The following is a 13530-nucleotide window of genomic DNA, read 5'->3' as shown; positions in this document are numbered from 1 at the left end:
CTTTTCATCCGTTTTTAAATTTCTGGAGTAAATTATCTTCCATAATCAAAGCTGCTGCTGTGATTTGAGTCTGTGTTTTAGCAGCCCTGGGTGAGGATTTCATCAGTCATTTATCTATTTTAAATAACGTACCTGGTGTCCTTCGTGTTTTATTGTGGACGCTGTAGCTGACGGTGGTATTTTTGAATATTGCCGCTGACTCGACGCTGTTGTGGATTGAGGAAAAATGTTTATGCCCTCAGGAAAGTGAATCTAGGTTGCGATCTTTTTTTTTTCCTAGGATGGCGAAGTCATAACCCGCCCTACTCTGCCTCTGATTGGCTTTCCCTGATATTATTACCCTAACCTTAACCAGTCTCACTCCTCATGCCTAAACCTAACCAACCAAACTAACGAAGGTAACGAGTACTAGCCAATCAGAGGCAGAATAGGGCGGGTCATGACGTCTCCATCCTAGGAAACAAAAAATTGGCATCTGTGTTAGTGACGACACTTCCCTCTCTGTCCCTGGATTTATCCCCGAAGTTTTTTCCCTCTCCTCCCCTCCAGGGCGCTGAGAAGTGAACTTTTTCTTTCTTTTTCTGGCCAAAGTGAAAAAGCCAAGATGTCGCCGCCGTCTCGACGGCTTCAGACGAAGCCCGTGATCACCTGTCTGAAGACTTTCCTTATCTCCTACAGCCTCATATTCTGGGTGAGTTGCATGACATGTAATGGGGGACAACAAGCTAAAGGAGCAACAATGGGCTAAAAGCGGCGATGCCAGCAGGGCTAATCACATCATTTCCTTAAATCACGGCAGATAGGGACACACTCGGAGTTAAAAACGCCGGATAAATGGCGACAAGTCAAAGTGCTCTTAGTTTTCTACTTAAATAAAGAACCACTTGTTGGAAATTCACTGACCGTTGGAGACACTGAAGCAGATGTTTGTGTTGTTCCGCCGCCTGGAGGCTCTAGTTTATCAACGTCTCATTAGTGTCCGTAGAGAAAGGAGCCGTTAGCTTTTTGTGTCACTGATTGAGAAAATCACTCCGCCTAACTGACACTTAACTTCGCTTAGTTTATTAAAAGTGTTTCATTTAGAGTCTAATCGATCAGTCAATCAATCAGTGAAGTTAGTCGAAAGAGACACGGTCATATTTTTTTTAAGTGCAAAACATTTTCTGTTTCCAGCTTTCACTGTTTCTTTGTCATACATGACAGTTGACTTAATCAGAGTTGCAATAATTAGTCGATTGTTCGATTAGTTACCAACTATTAAATTAATTGGCAAATATTTAGATAATAGATTAATTGTTTTGAATCATTTTCAGGGAGAAAATTTCCGAATGATCTGATTCCAGCTTCTCAAATGTGAATATTTTCTAGTTTATTTAGTCCACTATGACAGTAAACTGAATATCTTTGGATTGTGGACGTCATCTTTTTTGTTTCTCACCATTTTCTGACATTTTATGGACCAAACAACTAATCTGTTACTCAAGAAAATATCGTTAGTTGACAGATTAATCGATAATGAAAATGATCGGTTGCTGCAGCCCTAATATAGGGTATACTTATTATTGTCGGGTTGTGGATTGTTTCTCAGATTGAACAGCTAACGTTATATAAAGTCGAGCTGCAACAATTAGTCGATCAACAGAAAATTAAACAGCAACTATTTTGATAAGCGATTAATCGTTTAAGTAATTTTTCAACCCACAATGTCAAAAAGACACTGGTTCCAGGTTCTTAAATGTGAGATTTTGATGCTTTTTCTTGACTTTACATGATAGTAAACTGAATCTCTGGATTTTGGACTGTTGGTCGGACAAAACAAAACATTTGAAGACGACATCTCGGAGTCTGAGAAACTGGGATGGACAGTTTCCACAGTTCTCTATTAGAGAATTGATTAATCAATTATGAAAATAATTAGTTTGTTGAACCCCTAATATGAAGACACCACCTTGAGCTATGAGAAATTATGAATATTGACTATTTAGTTTGACATTTCACAGACCAAATGATTAATCAGTAAGGCTAATCAGGAAAATAATTGGCAGATTAATCGATAATGAAAATAATTGAAAGTTGCAGTCCATTCATTTGATTTAACACTCTGACTCTCGTTATTTTGGTAACTGATTATTGCTTTTAGTCATTTATCAAGGAAAAATGCCAAATGTTTGCTGGTTCCATTGTTTCCATTTCCATTATTGATTAATCTACTGGTTGTTGTTTGGTCTTAAATGTCAGTAAATAGTGAAAAAAGCCTGAACAGTTCCCTGTAGCCCTGAGTGACATCTTCAAATGTCTTGTTTTATGCGACCAAAACCCAAAGATATTCAGTTTTATTATCATATAAGACAAAGAAAACCTGCAAATCCTCCCATTTTAGAAGCTGGAACAAGGTTGTTTGATGTTTTTTGCTTATAAAATGACTTGAACGATTAATTGATCAGTAAGATGGCTACCAATTTATTTTCTGTCAGCCATCGCAGCCATAATTTGATGCTTTTCTTTGTCATTTTTAACATTTTCTGATCCAATTAACAAAACAATCGATTAATCAAGAAAATAATTATCAGAATAAACAGATGATGAAAGTAATTGTTAGTTGCAGCCTAAAAACTGTACGAAAGGAAAACATAAACAGTCTTCAGAAGAAAAATGAGAAGTTTCTGCTGCTCCTTTCGCAGCTGTTAATCTTTGTACCAAGCAAACAACCATCTCAGGCTGCTGCAGCGAACACAAAGTTCAGGTTAGTGCTTATCTGTCAATTTATTGCTCTCGGCTGGTTGAGCTGATGCGTCCCCTCAGGCTAATGACTTGTGTGGGCAGCATTAAAGCAAAAAGATGCTGCTGAGATGATTAAACGGCAGGCTGAAGGTACTGAGTATCCCAGGTGTGTTTTTACTAAAATGTTGTCAGGTACGTAAAGTGAATCATCGGACATGTTTTATGACTGACGTTAGCAGAAGGAGAGTTTATCACCTACACTGAAAATACACTCAATCCTCATCTTGTCTCAGAGCTTCAATATCCTCCACTAACTCATCTGCTTCTCTTCATCTGCATTTCCTCCCCCGAGAGCAGCGATTTAATAAAGGAAATCAATAATGGAGGTGGTGTTTTCCCTCGATTCACCTCTTCATGCTCCTTAATTAAAAGTGTTCCTGATGTTTGCCAGATTCAGTGACGGGGTTTCTCTTGAGTCGCTGTGCTGTTCACATGTGATTCTCGCTTGGTTAAACTGTTTAACTTCATATTTTCAGAGCTGTTTTAGGAGGCAGAGCGTTTCCACAGAATATAATATATAAAAATATAACTAATGATTCTTTTCATTATCAATTAGTCTGCCAGTTACTCTCAGATCCCAGGATGACATCTTTTAAAAACTGCTGGTTTTGACCGACCAACAGTCCAAAACCCAAAGATATTAAGATTTATTATCATATATGACAAAAAAAGCAGAAAATCTTTGCATTAGAGCTGCAACAATTAGTCCATTGAAAGAAATATTATCAATAACTATTTTGATAATCAATTAATTTAAGTTTCTTTGGTTCCACTTTCTCAAATGAAACAATTGGCTGTTTTTCTTTGTCATATATGACAGTGAGTTGAATATTTTTAGGTTTTGGAGCATTTGTGAGACAAAACACAATTTTGAAGTCTGATGGGTTGATCAATACTCACAATTCACAATTTTTTTTGATTAATTGAGAAAATAATCTGCAGATGAATCAATAATGGAAATAATTGTTAGCTGCAGCCCTACTTCATGTTGAAGAAGTTGAAAGCAGCAGATTTTTAATATTTTTGCTTCAGAAATTATTTTAACAATTATTAGATCACACTTTTTGGTGATTGATTCTCTATCGATCGTTTCAGTAACCAGTTGCTGGATGTATTGAACTCTGAGTCTTAACAGATCTGATGAAATGTTGTAGCTCCTCTTTTTTTCAAAACATGTATCAAATATCTAAATATCAAATATGTTAAACTGTGAAGCAAACTTGACTTTTTATTCCAATATTCCAGTTTTAACTCTTAAACTCTGAGCTTTTTATCATTTTTGTTACTTAAAATCATTGAAACTACTAAACAGTTTATGGATTCAGAAGCATTCAGATTTGATAAAATGCTGCTGAACCGTAAACACACCAGCGTGTAATTAAACAAGCAGGTTCGAGCCTTTTAATCTTTGGTTTTGGCCCCTTAAAGCCTCCTCATCTTTGTCTTTGGCTCTTTGATGCCGGCGCTGACTCTCTGTGCTCTTCTTCAGATCACAGGCATGTTCCTGCTGGCGGTCGGGGTGTGGGGGAAGGTGAGCCTGGAGGCCTATTTCTCTGTGGCTTCTGAGGAGAGCACCAACGCGCCATATGTCCTCATTGGGACCGGAGCCACCATCGTTATTTTCGGACTGTTTGGTTGCTTCGCTACATGCCGCGGCAGCCCATGGATGCTCAAACTGGTCAGTGAAAGTGCAGTAATCCTTAAAAATCTCACATGTGACCCTTTTTTTTTTTTTTTATAACTGTTGTTTTAATGCTCTGCTCCTTCAGTACGCCATGTTCTTGACCGTGGTCTTCCTGGCTGAGCTTGTGGCTGGTGTGTCAGGCTTCATCTTCAGGCACGAGGTGAGTTTCTGCTGCAAAATTAAAAACATTTTTTGAATGAAAATACAGTTTACTAAAACAGAATCTACTTTGTTTTTAATTCCCCAGATTAAGGCCAAATTAGGAAGCGCCTACAAAAATGCCGTGACGTCCTACAACGGCACAGACAGCAGCAGCAGCGCCGGGCTCGACACCATCCAGAGGACTGTAAGCGGGAATTTTGCCGTCACAATAACACTGCTGCTCTTATCTTGACTTTGTTTGTGTCTCGCTGTACAAACTGAAGAACTCTTGCTTATATAAGAGCTTTTTTAAAAGGGCAGCCGAGTGACGCTGAACCACGCAGAGCAGAAAAGCTGCTGCACTAGTTTAAACTTTCAAGCTCTCGTCACTGCAGGTGTTTTCCCCAAAAGATCATCCAAAACATCTGCAGTGAGGTCACTCGAGAGCAAAACATCCTACTGTTTTTTTTTTTTTTTAAATCATTAAAAATATTTTTGACCCACTTTTCTGTCGCATAAATAAATGTGTTGCGTTAAATTTATTGTTTTTGTACTTGTAGCTTCATTGCTGTGGGATGAAAAACTACACCGACTGGGAGAACACACTTTACTTTAAAGCGAAAGGAATCCCCACCAGCTGCTGTAAGGAAGGTGTGAAGTGCACACCGGAGACCCTGAAAGACCTCGACAAAGCTAAGACGGAAGTGTACACAAATGTGAGTTTACACCCCTTGCTAGATATTTTAAACTACTTAGTCATATTTTAAATGAATGTCAACATGTTTTGGCAACAAACAGGATAATCAGTTTAGCTCAAAAACTTTTTAAGAGGTTAAAAAAGTCATTATAAATGTTTATTTTCCTGCTGTGAAGGGCTGCTTCACACTGGTGACCAATTTGATGGAGGCCAACCTGGGAATCATTGCTGGGATCTCTTTTGGAATTGCGTTCTTCCAGGTACGTGACATGTTCAGATAGTTTGTTTAAAGTGGTTTAAAGTAAAAATTTTAGTTGTTTCCAATCTTGTTTTTGTAGCTTCGGCCGTCATTCCTATCAGTTAAGGTCATATTTTACTCCCATGTGTCTTTGCTGAGACGTTTGGACGCAGTGACACGTAGCAACAGGCCCCTTTTTTCACAGTTAAGCCATTTAGCTGCTTTAGTTTCAGCCTCCCTGTATTGAGGAAGTTGGCTCTTGTCTGTTCTACACTGCAGATTAAAGTCTATTTAAGGAAAAAAATGCCCCAAAATAAATAAATAAAAGAAGGGAATCCACTGTTTAAACCAAACTAGCAGTGTGTCCAAAGTCACTCCCTATTTACAAATAGTATCATTTATATTCTTATAATATCCAAAATCTCAGTGTACTGCTCACTATAGTGTAATCTCAACTAGTGTCTGCTATATGGGGAGAATAAATGACTGAGCGAGACAGATATTTCAGACATGCCTAAATGATAAAGACCATAAAAACAAACATGGCATGTTGATTTTAATCACATTGTAAAACTGAGTGCAGGTCAAAGTTGAACCAGACGTTTACAAAGGAATAAAAACTTTCACCTTTTGTTTTCACTCTGAAAATGTCGAGTGTGCGTTTATTTCTAACATAACTGAGCACTAATGTGGAGGCTCCTTTGTACGACCGGAAATTGTGTTTCTCTGAAGATTCACGTAAAGAGAAGAAAGAGAGAAGTTTGTTTTAGGTAACAGGACGGTTCAGTCACGCCTCACATGTGCCGATAAGGCGTCATGTGCAGCTGCACGTCAAGCAGGTTTATATCAGTTGATAAAGCGCCTGTTGGGAGGCTGATTTGAAAGGGAAATGTAAATGTTATATATAGTGTAATATCGTGATTTTAATTGAGTTTGTATTTTTTCTGAACTGTCATTTATTTCTGTTTGTATTTCTTGTTTTATCTTACACTGAATTGGTTTTGTCTGTTTTAAAATCCAAGGATTTTATGTGAAGCACTTTGTAACGTGGGTTTTCAAAAGTGCACTTTAAGATTATTATCATTTTAAGCTGTATATATATAAATATAAAAGAAGCAAATGTCTGTGTCATAATAATTTGACATTAAAAAACAATGTGTCTCAAGGGAAGTGATTTTGAGTCCACGTTAGATATTTCACTGTACAGGGACAAGTTCATACCTCATAAAAATCACACAATCCCCTAGAAATGGACAAAAAGTCACATTTTCCAGTATAATTGATTATATTGAGCACAGGGCAGCTCTTTTAATGCTGCTGTAATATTTATCTATCCATCTATCTATCTATGATTTCATATTTATCAGGTTGTTTGTATGCATGTTGGTTCACGTTCTGCCAGTTAAAAGAGACACTTGTTTATTATTATTTGCTGTTTTTGTTTGTTTGTACGAGTGTAATTTTAACTTATAAGTAGCGCAGAGTGACCATCGTGCATGTTCGCCTACGTGGAGCCCAGAGAAGCACAAACCCAGTTTAACAGAGTGGCAGCATTTATGAATCATTATTTGATACGTTATCATAGTTGATAGGATGATCGCCAAAACCAGACTATCCACACTAAAATGTCTTTTCCTGCTCAGCTCATTGGAATATTCCTGGCCTGCTGCTTGTCTCGATACATAACCAACAACCAGTATGAGATGGTCTAACAGTGACCTTCCACAGGTGAGACTTTTTAATGACATGTTGTCAAAGATATTAAATATCGAGGAGGAAAACATGCTTTTAACCATCAATCTGTCTGTTTTGTATGTTTCAGGTTACTGACGGGCAGCTCCTGATGCAAACTGAGTTAAAAGAATCTCCTGTGATTTTAATATTGTGTTGTGTTAGTTGATAATATACTTTTTTAGAGAGGAGAAAAAAAAAACTCTCACTGCTTCTTTTTATCCGATCTCACTCAATGGCAAACCAGCAGAAGGGAAAATGTGAAAGGAATTTAAAAGGAAATCAAAAGGGAAATCTGCAGCATAGTTGGACCAAAAACAAAGGGACCCTTCAAGATTCAAGGCCAGTTCAGAGATGTAATTCAAAGATGATTTGTTACTCCTGGGATTTAATTAGGGAATATCCATTAAGTACATATATATATATATTGTTACATTTTCATTTGAGTTAATTAACTCTACCAATATGTCAACGTTTCCATTTCTTGTGTCTTTATATAATGCAGCTGCCATATTTTATAATTTTGCTAAACTTAGTCTGTAGCTGAACAGATGAAATCTAGACAATAAGCTGATAAACTTCTCTTCAACACTACGTGAGTCTCAGACAGACTGAGGTTGTCACCCTGAAATCAAGTATGTGCGGTTTAGTGTGGAAACGTACTGATGACGATTGTGTCGGCTCAGCAGAGTTCGCAGAAAGCCTTCGTTCATATGTGCCAATTACAGCAGCCCCAGCCAACTTTATATCACAGTTTTCAGTGTTAAATTGTTATTCTTTTTTTTTTGTGGATGCATGTGAAATACTTGAAAAAAATAAAGATGGAATCCAGCATCTTTTAACAGTGTGTGTCGCGCAGTATTGTTTGCTTCTATGTTCATCTGAAAGGGATCCAAAATACAAAATGTTGAAGACGTTTAGTTCTCCAACATGCAGAAAAAGTTTCAATATACAGGTTTTGAATATGGAGATTTTAGGCCATAGTTCAGTATGTTGGTATTAACTTGATATATGATCAGGCAGTAAAGCCAAATATTATGATATATTTAATAGAGAGGTTTTCACAGTGGGAGGCGGACCTCTCCAGGGGGCTCCAGAGAGTTTCAGTGGAGGCTCAGTTAATGGAAGTGAACATTATATTACACTGAATATCCTAAATGTGTGTGATTTGGTTAAGAGATAGTTCAGAGATGTGGTTGTTTTGGGGAATTTTACTGCTTTTTTTCCCCAGAATCAAACTAATAAATGTCTTCAGACAGACTGAAGTTATGTCAAACAGTAACATCAGGTTATCTCGACTCAATTGTTCAGTGTCTGTAGGATCAAATAACATAATCATGATCATATAGGCGTCCAGGAACTGAGCGAAACTAAAGGGAGGGGCGGAGGCACACAGTCTCAAACTATGAAAACCCCCTGATTAAACCAAACACTTGTATATGAAGATGTGTTTAAAAATGAGAATATTTCAGGTTTTACTATTGATGTGTTCAGGAGCTGTTTTGAGATAGAAATTGTGGATGTTAATGAATTCACTATTCATTTCACTCAGTTACAGCTGAGTAATCATCCCAGCAGCATTTAAGATAAAGTCTGTCGAGATAGAGCAAGATGCCATAAAAACACAATAAACTCCCAGATTAAGGTTCACTGATATTGATCATATTATTGCCTGGTTAAACTTTAATGGTTCATTTGTAGAACCAGCAGTTTGACAATTAAAACTGTACAAACTACCATCATTCAGACTTAATATTCATGTTCTACGTTTGATGGAGAAACGAATGAATTTGAAAAAGAGTTTGTGTTTGAATCTCAACACAGTCGAGGATAAATTCCCTCAACAGCTCCTGCAGTATCGTAGCTGAAGCTGCCTGAAGTCACACTGAATGTCACATGTTAAAATAATCCTAATCACAGAGTATACATGTATACAAATAATCTCACCTGTTCCAACGGGCTACGACTGCGACCCTCCATCATATATTACAGTTTGTAATGTTGACGTCAACATCACTTCTCTCCAGTCTGCATGGAAATGAACCTGACAGTCTTAAATTAATGAGCTGTTCTGGGAGCTTGAACGTTAATTTCCCAATCAGACTGTACTGGTGTCACTAAGCAGCTCATTTTAATTACAATAACACATTAGATATTATTTATAGGTATTTTTAGTTCATAATAACACTATTGGGATGTTTTTTTAACCCTTTAAATCAGTTTCAGGCAAATACTGTAAATCAGACAGTTATCTGTGGGTTACAGTTTTTATCAGCCTACATTTGTTTACATTTTAGACAAACTGGCACATTAAAAGTATGCTGAAATAGATAATAGTTTTTGTTTGCAATGTTCCCATGAATGTATGCAAGTCCTTTTTTTCCTGATTTCTAAGCGTTTATTCATGATGGATCATACAAATGTTTAAGGTGAGTGAAATTTGAAATATTGATTTCCCATAGATCTCTCAGTGGTCACCAGATAATTAAAGTCACCCTCAACTCAGAAATATGTTTTTCTTCTTGTTCATACAGTTGAATGTTTGAGCTTCACTGTGCAGAATGATGTTTGTGCAGAGTTTGACACTAGAAGTCTGTTTTCACGTTTATCTGCTGAGTTTCTCTGAGCTGAAAATCTGATTTTAAGAGCCTTCAAGCAGGATTTGTAACATCACAATTAATTTGGACCCAATTGTAAATGTTGTGGACATTTGAGTATCCACTGCACAAACACTGAGAATTTAACTTAACAGTGAAGTAGCAGACTTGTTGCGTCCAGCAGTTAAACTTCTGAAATATATTTGCATATTTACAGATTCTGGATTTTTTTTTTAAGGACTTTCACAAGATAATTGAATTTTTTTTGTGGAAATATACATCTTAAAACATGTCTGAAGGGGATCTTTAATAATTAATTAACAGGATAGTGAGGCAGAAATATTTGCTTTCTCTATAAACTAATAAATAATTTTATTTCCACTAGCAATAAGTAAAAAACAAACTGGGCACAACTTAAACATATATAATCAGTGAACAGATGGCTGGCAACCACAAGTGTGAGCTCAACACTTCATCCATAATCAACATCATTTAACTCACCTGTGCTGTTGCAGCGGTGACGTGTCATAATGTCCGCCGCCGCTCCCTCGTGACTGTTGGCTTTAACATTAATGCAGATCAACCTGAAGGATGTCCTGGATGCTTAATCTGAGTTGAAGATTAAAGTTATTCACAGAGGAGCAGCTCTGCAACAAAAAAGAAAGAAAGAAAGAAGAAAACTCTGTGGTAAGACCAACATCTTTAATGAAAGATTGTAGTGAAATTAAACATTTTGTCTGATGAATTTCAACAAGTGTAAAAACTGAGTGATGATGCGTTTATGATCAGAGGAGATTCAGGTTTTGTCCGACCAGCAGGTGGCGCCGCTGTGTAACAAACTGAACTGAAACAGCCGAGAACACAAAATGACTGAGACTAAACACTGTTCACACTGTACTTTTTTAAAATATATGTGTGTTTGTGTCATAAATGCTTTGAAAAACTAAACTGTACCCCTGATGAACCTGACGCATGACGCGCAGCCCTGCAGGTTTGCATCAGTGTTGCCTTCAGGCTGCAAACGGCCGGACAGCATTAACAGGAAATAGGGTGCAGCTAATTGCAGACAAGCCGTCGACAAAGACATCTGACCGGCAGAGATGATGAGACGTGTGATTGGTCGGTTTCGGATCAGACGCTATTACAGTCCGCCTTCACCCTCCTGGTTGTCCAATTGGCTCCGTAGAAAACAAGCAGCGGAGGGCGGAGTCGGTGTTTTTTCCACTCCGACCCGGCTGTCCGGTATAAAAAGCGTGTTCAGCCGCTTGTCAGCTAAGGAAAGTCTCTTTTTCCTTCCCGGCGGGTGGTGTGCGGAGCCTGAGAAGACTTGGTAAATCTAACCAGCACGCCAAGAAACGTTTTCCTCAGGTTACCTCGTGGTTCAGGTCAGTCTGCATCCTCTTTTTTTTTTTGTTATTCAAAGCCTCTTGAAATGTGCTCATCAGCGGTTTTTTATAGAAGCAGGAAGTCAAGGTCATGCTGATGTGAATGAGGCATCACGATGCGGCAAAATTAAGGCGGTTATTTATGTGGCAGTCGAAATGCACTGTGGGGTTTTTTTTTTTTTGGGAGGGGGGGTCTTGAAAGCCCGGTTGAGCTCTGTGGATCAGGTCTGAAACAAGCTGCCTCTGTTTCATCATCTGTCCTGCAGCCCCTCTGCTCCAGTGTGTCAGGTTATGGTTTAGTGCTGAGTGTGTAAACTTGTGTCTGGCATTTCCTTCTTGTTTTTCTGTTGTTGTTGTTGCTGCATCCTCATGTTTCCTCTCCTCTCACAGATCAGCCACCTCAAAAAAAAAAAAAAAAACCAAAACCACCAAGCGACTCTGCCTTAGCTCCACCTGCCAGCTACACTGTAACCAAGCCGACCTAAAAGCCTTCAAGATGATGCAGATCAGCAGTGACTCAGCCAGCAACAAGCACTCCCTCATCAACGTCATGCACCGCTTCATCGCAGCCGCCAACAACATGGATGAAACCATCATGGTGCCGAGCCTGCTGAGAGACGTGCCGCTGGATGAGCAGCAGCAGCAGCAGCAGCAGCAGCAGCAGGCAGCGGTGGTGGTGGCTGCAAGCAAGATGGAGGCCAACAACAACGAGCCGCCGTGCCCTAACAAGCAGAGGGACATGTACGAGCACTACTTGCTCCTCAAGTCCATAAAGAACGACATGGAGTGGGGGCTGCTGAAGAGGGAGATGAGTAGCGGCGCCAGCTTCTTGGAGATGGCGGTGAAACAAGAGGAGCAGCAGCCAGTCACCGGGGAACTGCTGCTTGACGACAACTCGGACCTGGAGCACCAGTTCCACTACCACCTCAGGGGACTGTTTGGAGTTCTGTCCAAGCTCACAATGCAAGCAGACCACCTCACCAACAGATACAAGAGAGAAATCGGAGGCGGAAACTTCATGAGATAGAAGTCTCCCACCATTTCATCTTCTTCTTTCTTTGTTTATCCAAGGAGGGTTGCGTTTAGGGGCAACTGGACGACCCTCAACCCTCCTCGGATAACATCACATCTTCTTTTTTTTTTTTTTTTTTTTTCTTTTTTTTTCTTTCTTCTCCCCCCGGACTGCTTGACTTGCAACAATGGGATGTGTTGTGAGGAGGAGGCCCCATCTCTTCATAATGGATCGCAGTGGACAGTGAACTGACCAGGGCAACCACTTTGTGACTTCTCTCACTCCTAAATAACGACACTCCAACTTCTCCCCCTTCTTCTTCTTCTTCTCTTCCTCTTCTTCCTCGCCACCCTTCCTTGCAGCACCCCTCCCAAAATACCTGAAACCAGTGACACCTGCACGTGTCGCCTGCCTGCCTGCCTGGCTGTCTGTCTCGTCAGCGCAGCGGTTGACACTTTGTGCTCGGCGGAGGTTTTATTAAGTCTGTAATCAAGTCCAGATGAAGCACAGCTCTGGTTTATGCAGAAACTCGTCCTCTCGTCTTTTGTTCATTTCAAAAATTTTGAACATGAATTTGTCACCAGATTGTCTGATTTGTGAATAAAAAGAAGGTTTCTGACTGTAGGAGAAATTGAATGCTGGTTATTCTGTCCCTCCTTTTTAAAAACATATAAATGATTTTTTTTTTTTTCTTTTCTTTTTAACGCTGAGCTGAAGGGCTCCTTACTGCAGAGTTTCTACATCTTTCCTCTTGGTATTACTGTAACATGGCGTGCCTTGACTTTTTGTACACCCTCATGCCCTGTTCAGTTGGCTCCCATTGTCTTCACTACGGAAATGGAACTTCAAGGTGTTGCAATGAAATGACTCATTTTATTTGTCCTTGGATATTTCAAAAACCATTTTTATATTAAGCAGTAATGCAGTAAAACTGAAATAAATAATTGGAAACTGACTTTTGGCTTGTTGCATTTTTGTCACTGTCAACAGGAAGTAGGTCAGAAGTGTTGCTCTTCCTCTTGTAGCTCAGTTACTGTTGAAACATGTATTTAGAAAAGTTTTTGTTTTTTTTGTGTGTGAATGTTGTATTAAGTCCTTAAAGGCCTTTGCAGGAATGTGTGGTGATGCGTTTTTTGACATGTCATAACATGGAAACACCAGTTACTTCACTCAGTTCTTGTGTAGGGCAAGTTTAGCAGCTTATGTAATGTTGTTGTTGAGGGATTTACTGAGGATTTACCTAAAGGAGAGGTGGGTGGGTGTG

General features: G+C 39.0%; 2 protein-coding genes and 1 long non-coding RNA gene across 4 annotated transcripts; 2 read left to right on the top strand and 1 right to left on the bottom strand.

Moving 5' to 3' along the window:
• Positions 1–486: 486 nt before the first annotated feature.
• On the top strand, positions 487–8114 carry tspan6 (tetraspanin 6). Its single transcript, XM_067599668.1, has 8 exons — positions 487–691; positions 4271–4459; positions 4551–4625; positions 4713–4811; positions 5167–5322; positions 5480–5563; positions 7185–7269; positions 7364–8114. The coding sequence occupies exons 1-7, from the start codon at positions 605–607 to the stop codon at positions 7251–7253; spliced, it is 759 nt and encodes a 252-aa protein (XP_067455769.1). The 5' UTR covers positions 487–604; the 3' UTR covers positions 7254–7269; positions 7364–8114.
• Positions 4504–10501, bottom strand: LOC137189659 (uncharacterized). Its single transcript, XR_010929696.1, has 2 exons — positions 10371–10501; positions 4504–4636 (listed from the first exon to the last, which is right to left on the bottom strand). It is a non-coding gene; the product is annotated as an uncharacterized lncRNA (long non-coding RNA).
• mid1ip1l (MID1 interacting protein 1, like) lies at positions 10444–13221 on the top strand. 2 transcript variants are annotated; one of them, XM_067599670.1, is made up of 2 exons: positions 10444–10556; positions 11645–13221. In XM_067599670.1, exon 2 carries the CDS (start codon positions 11751–11753, stop codon positions 12279–12281), a length of 531 nt encoding a protein of 176 aa, XP_067455771.1. In that variant the 5' UTR covers positions 10444–10556; positions 11645–11750; the 3' UTR covers positions 12282–13221. The 2 variants fall into 2 exon arrangements, with proteins under 2 accessions (XP_067455771.1, XP_067455770.1); XM_067599669.1 differs by lacking the exon at positions 10444–10556 and adding an exon at positions 11120–11254.
• The last annotated feature ends 309 nt before the right edge of the window (positions 13222–13530 follow it).

This window comes from Thunnus thynnus, chromosome 9, assembly GCF_963924715.1.
Source record: "Thunnus thynnus chromosome 9, fThuThy2.1, whole genome shotgun sequence".
Taxonomy (NCBI): domain Eukaryota; kingdom Metazoa; phylum Chordata; class Actinopteri; order Scombriformes; family Scombridae; genus Thunnus; species Thunnus thynnus.
The sequence above is the reverse complement of the archived record's forward strand: the minus strand, read 5'-3'. Positions and strand labels throughout refer to the sequence as shown.

Coding starts and splice junctions, on each gene's coding strand:
- tspan6 (XM_067599668.1), top strand. CDS start 605: ATGTCGCCGCCGTCTCGACGGCTTCAGACGAAGCCCGTGATCACCTGT. Junction 4,460..4,550: donor GCCCATGGATGCTCAAACTG/GTCAGTGAAAGT, acceptor CTGCTCCTTCAG/TACGCCATGTTCTTGACCGT. Junction 5,564..7,184: donor TTGGAATTGCGTTCTTCCAG/GTACGTGACATG, acceptor TTTCCTGCTCAG/CTCATTGGAATATTCCTGGC.
- mid1ip1l (XM_067599670.1), top strand. CDS start 11,751: ATGATGCAGATCAGCAGTGACTCAGCCAGCAACAAGCACTCCCTCATC.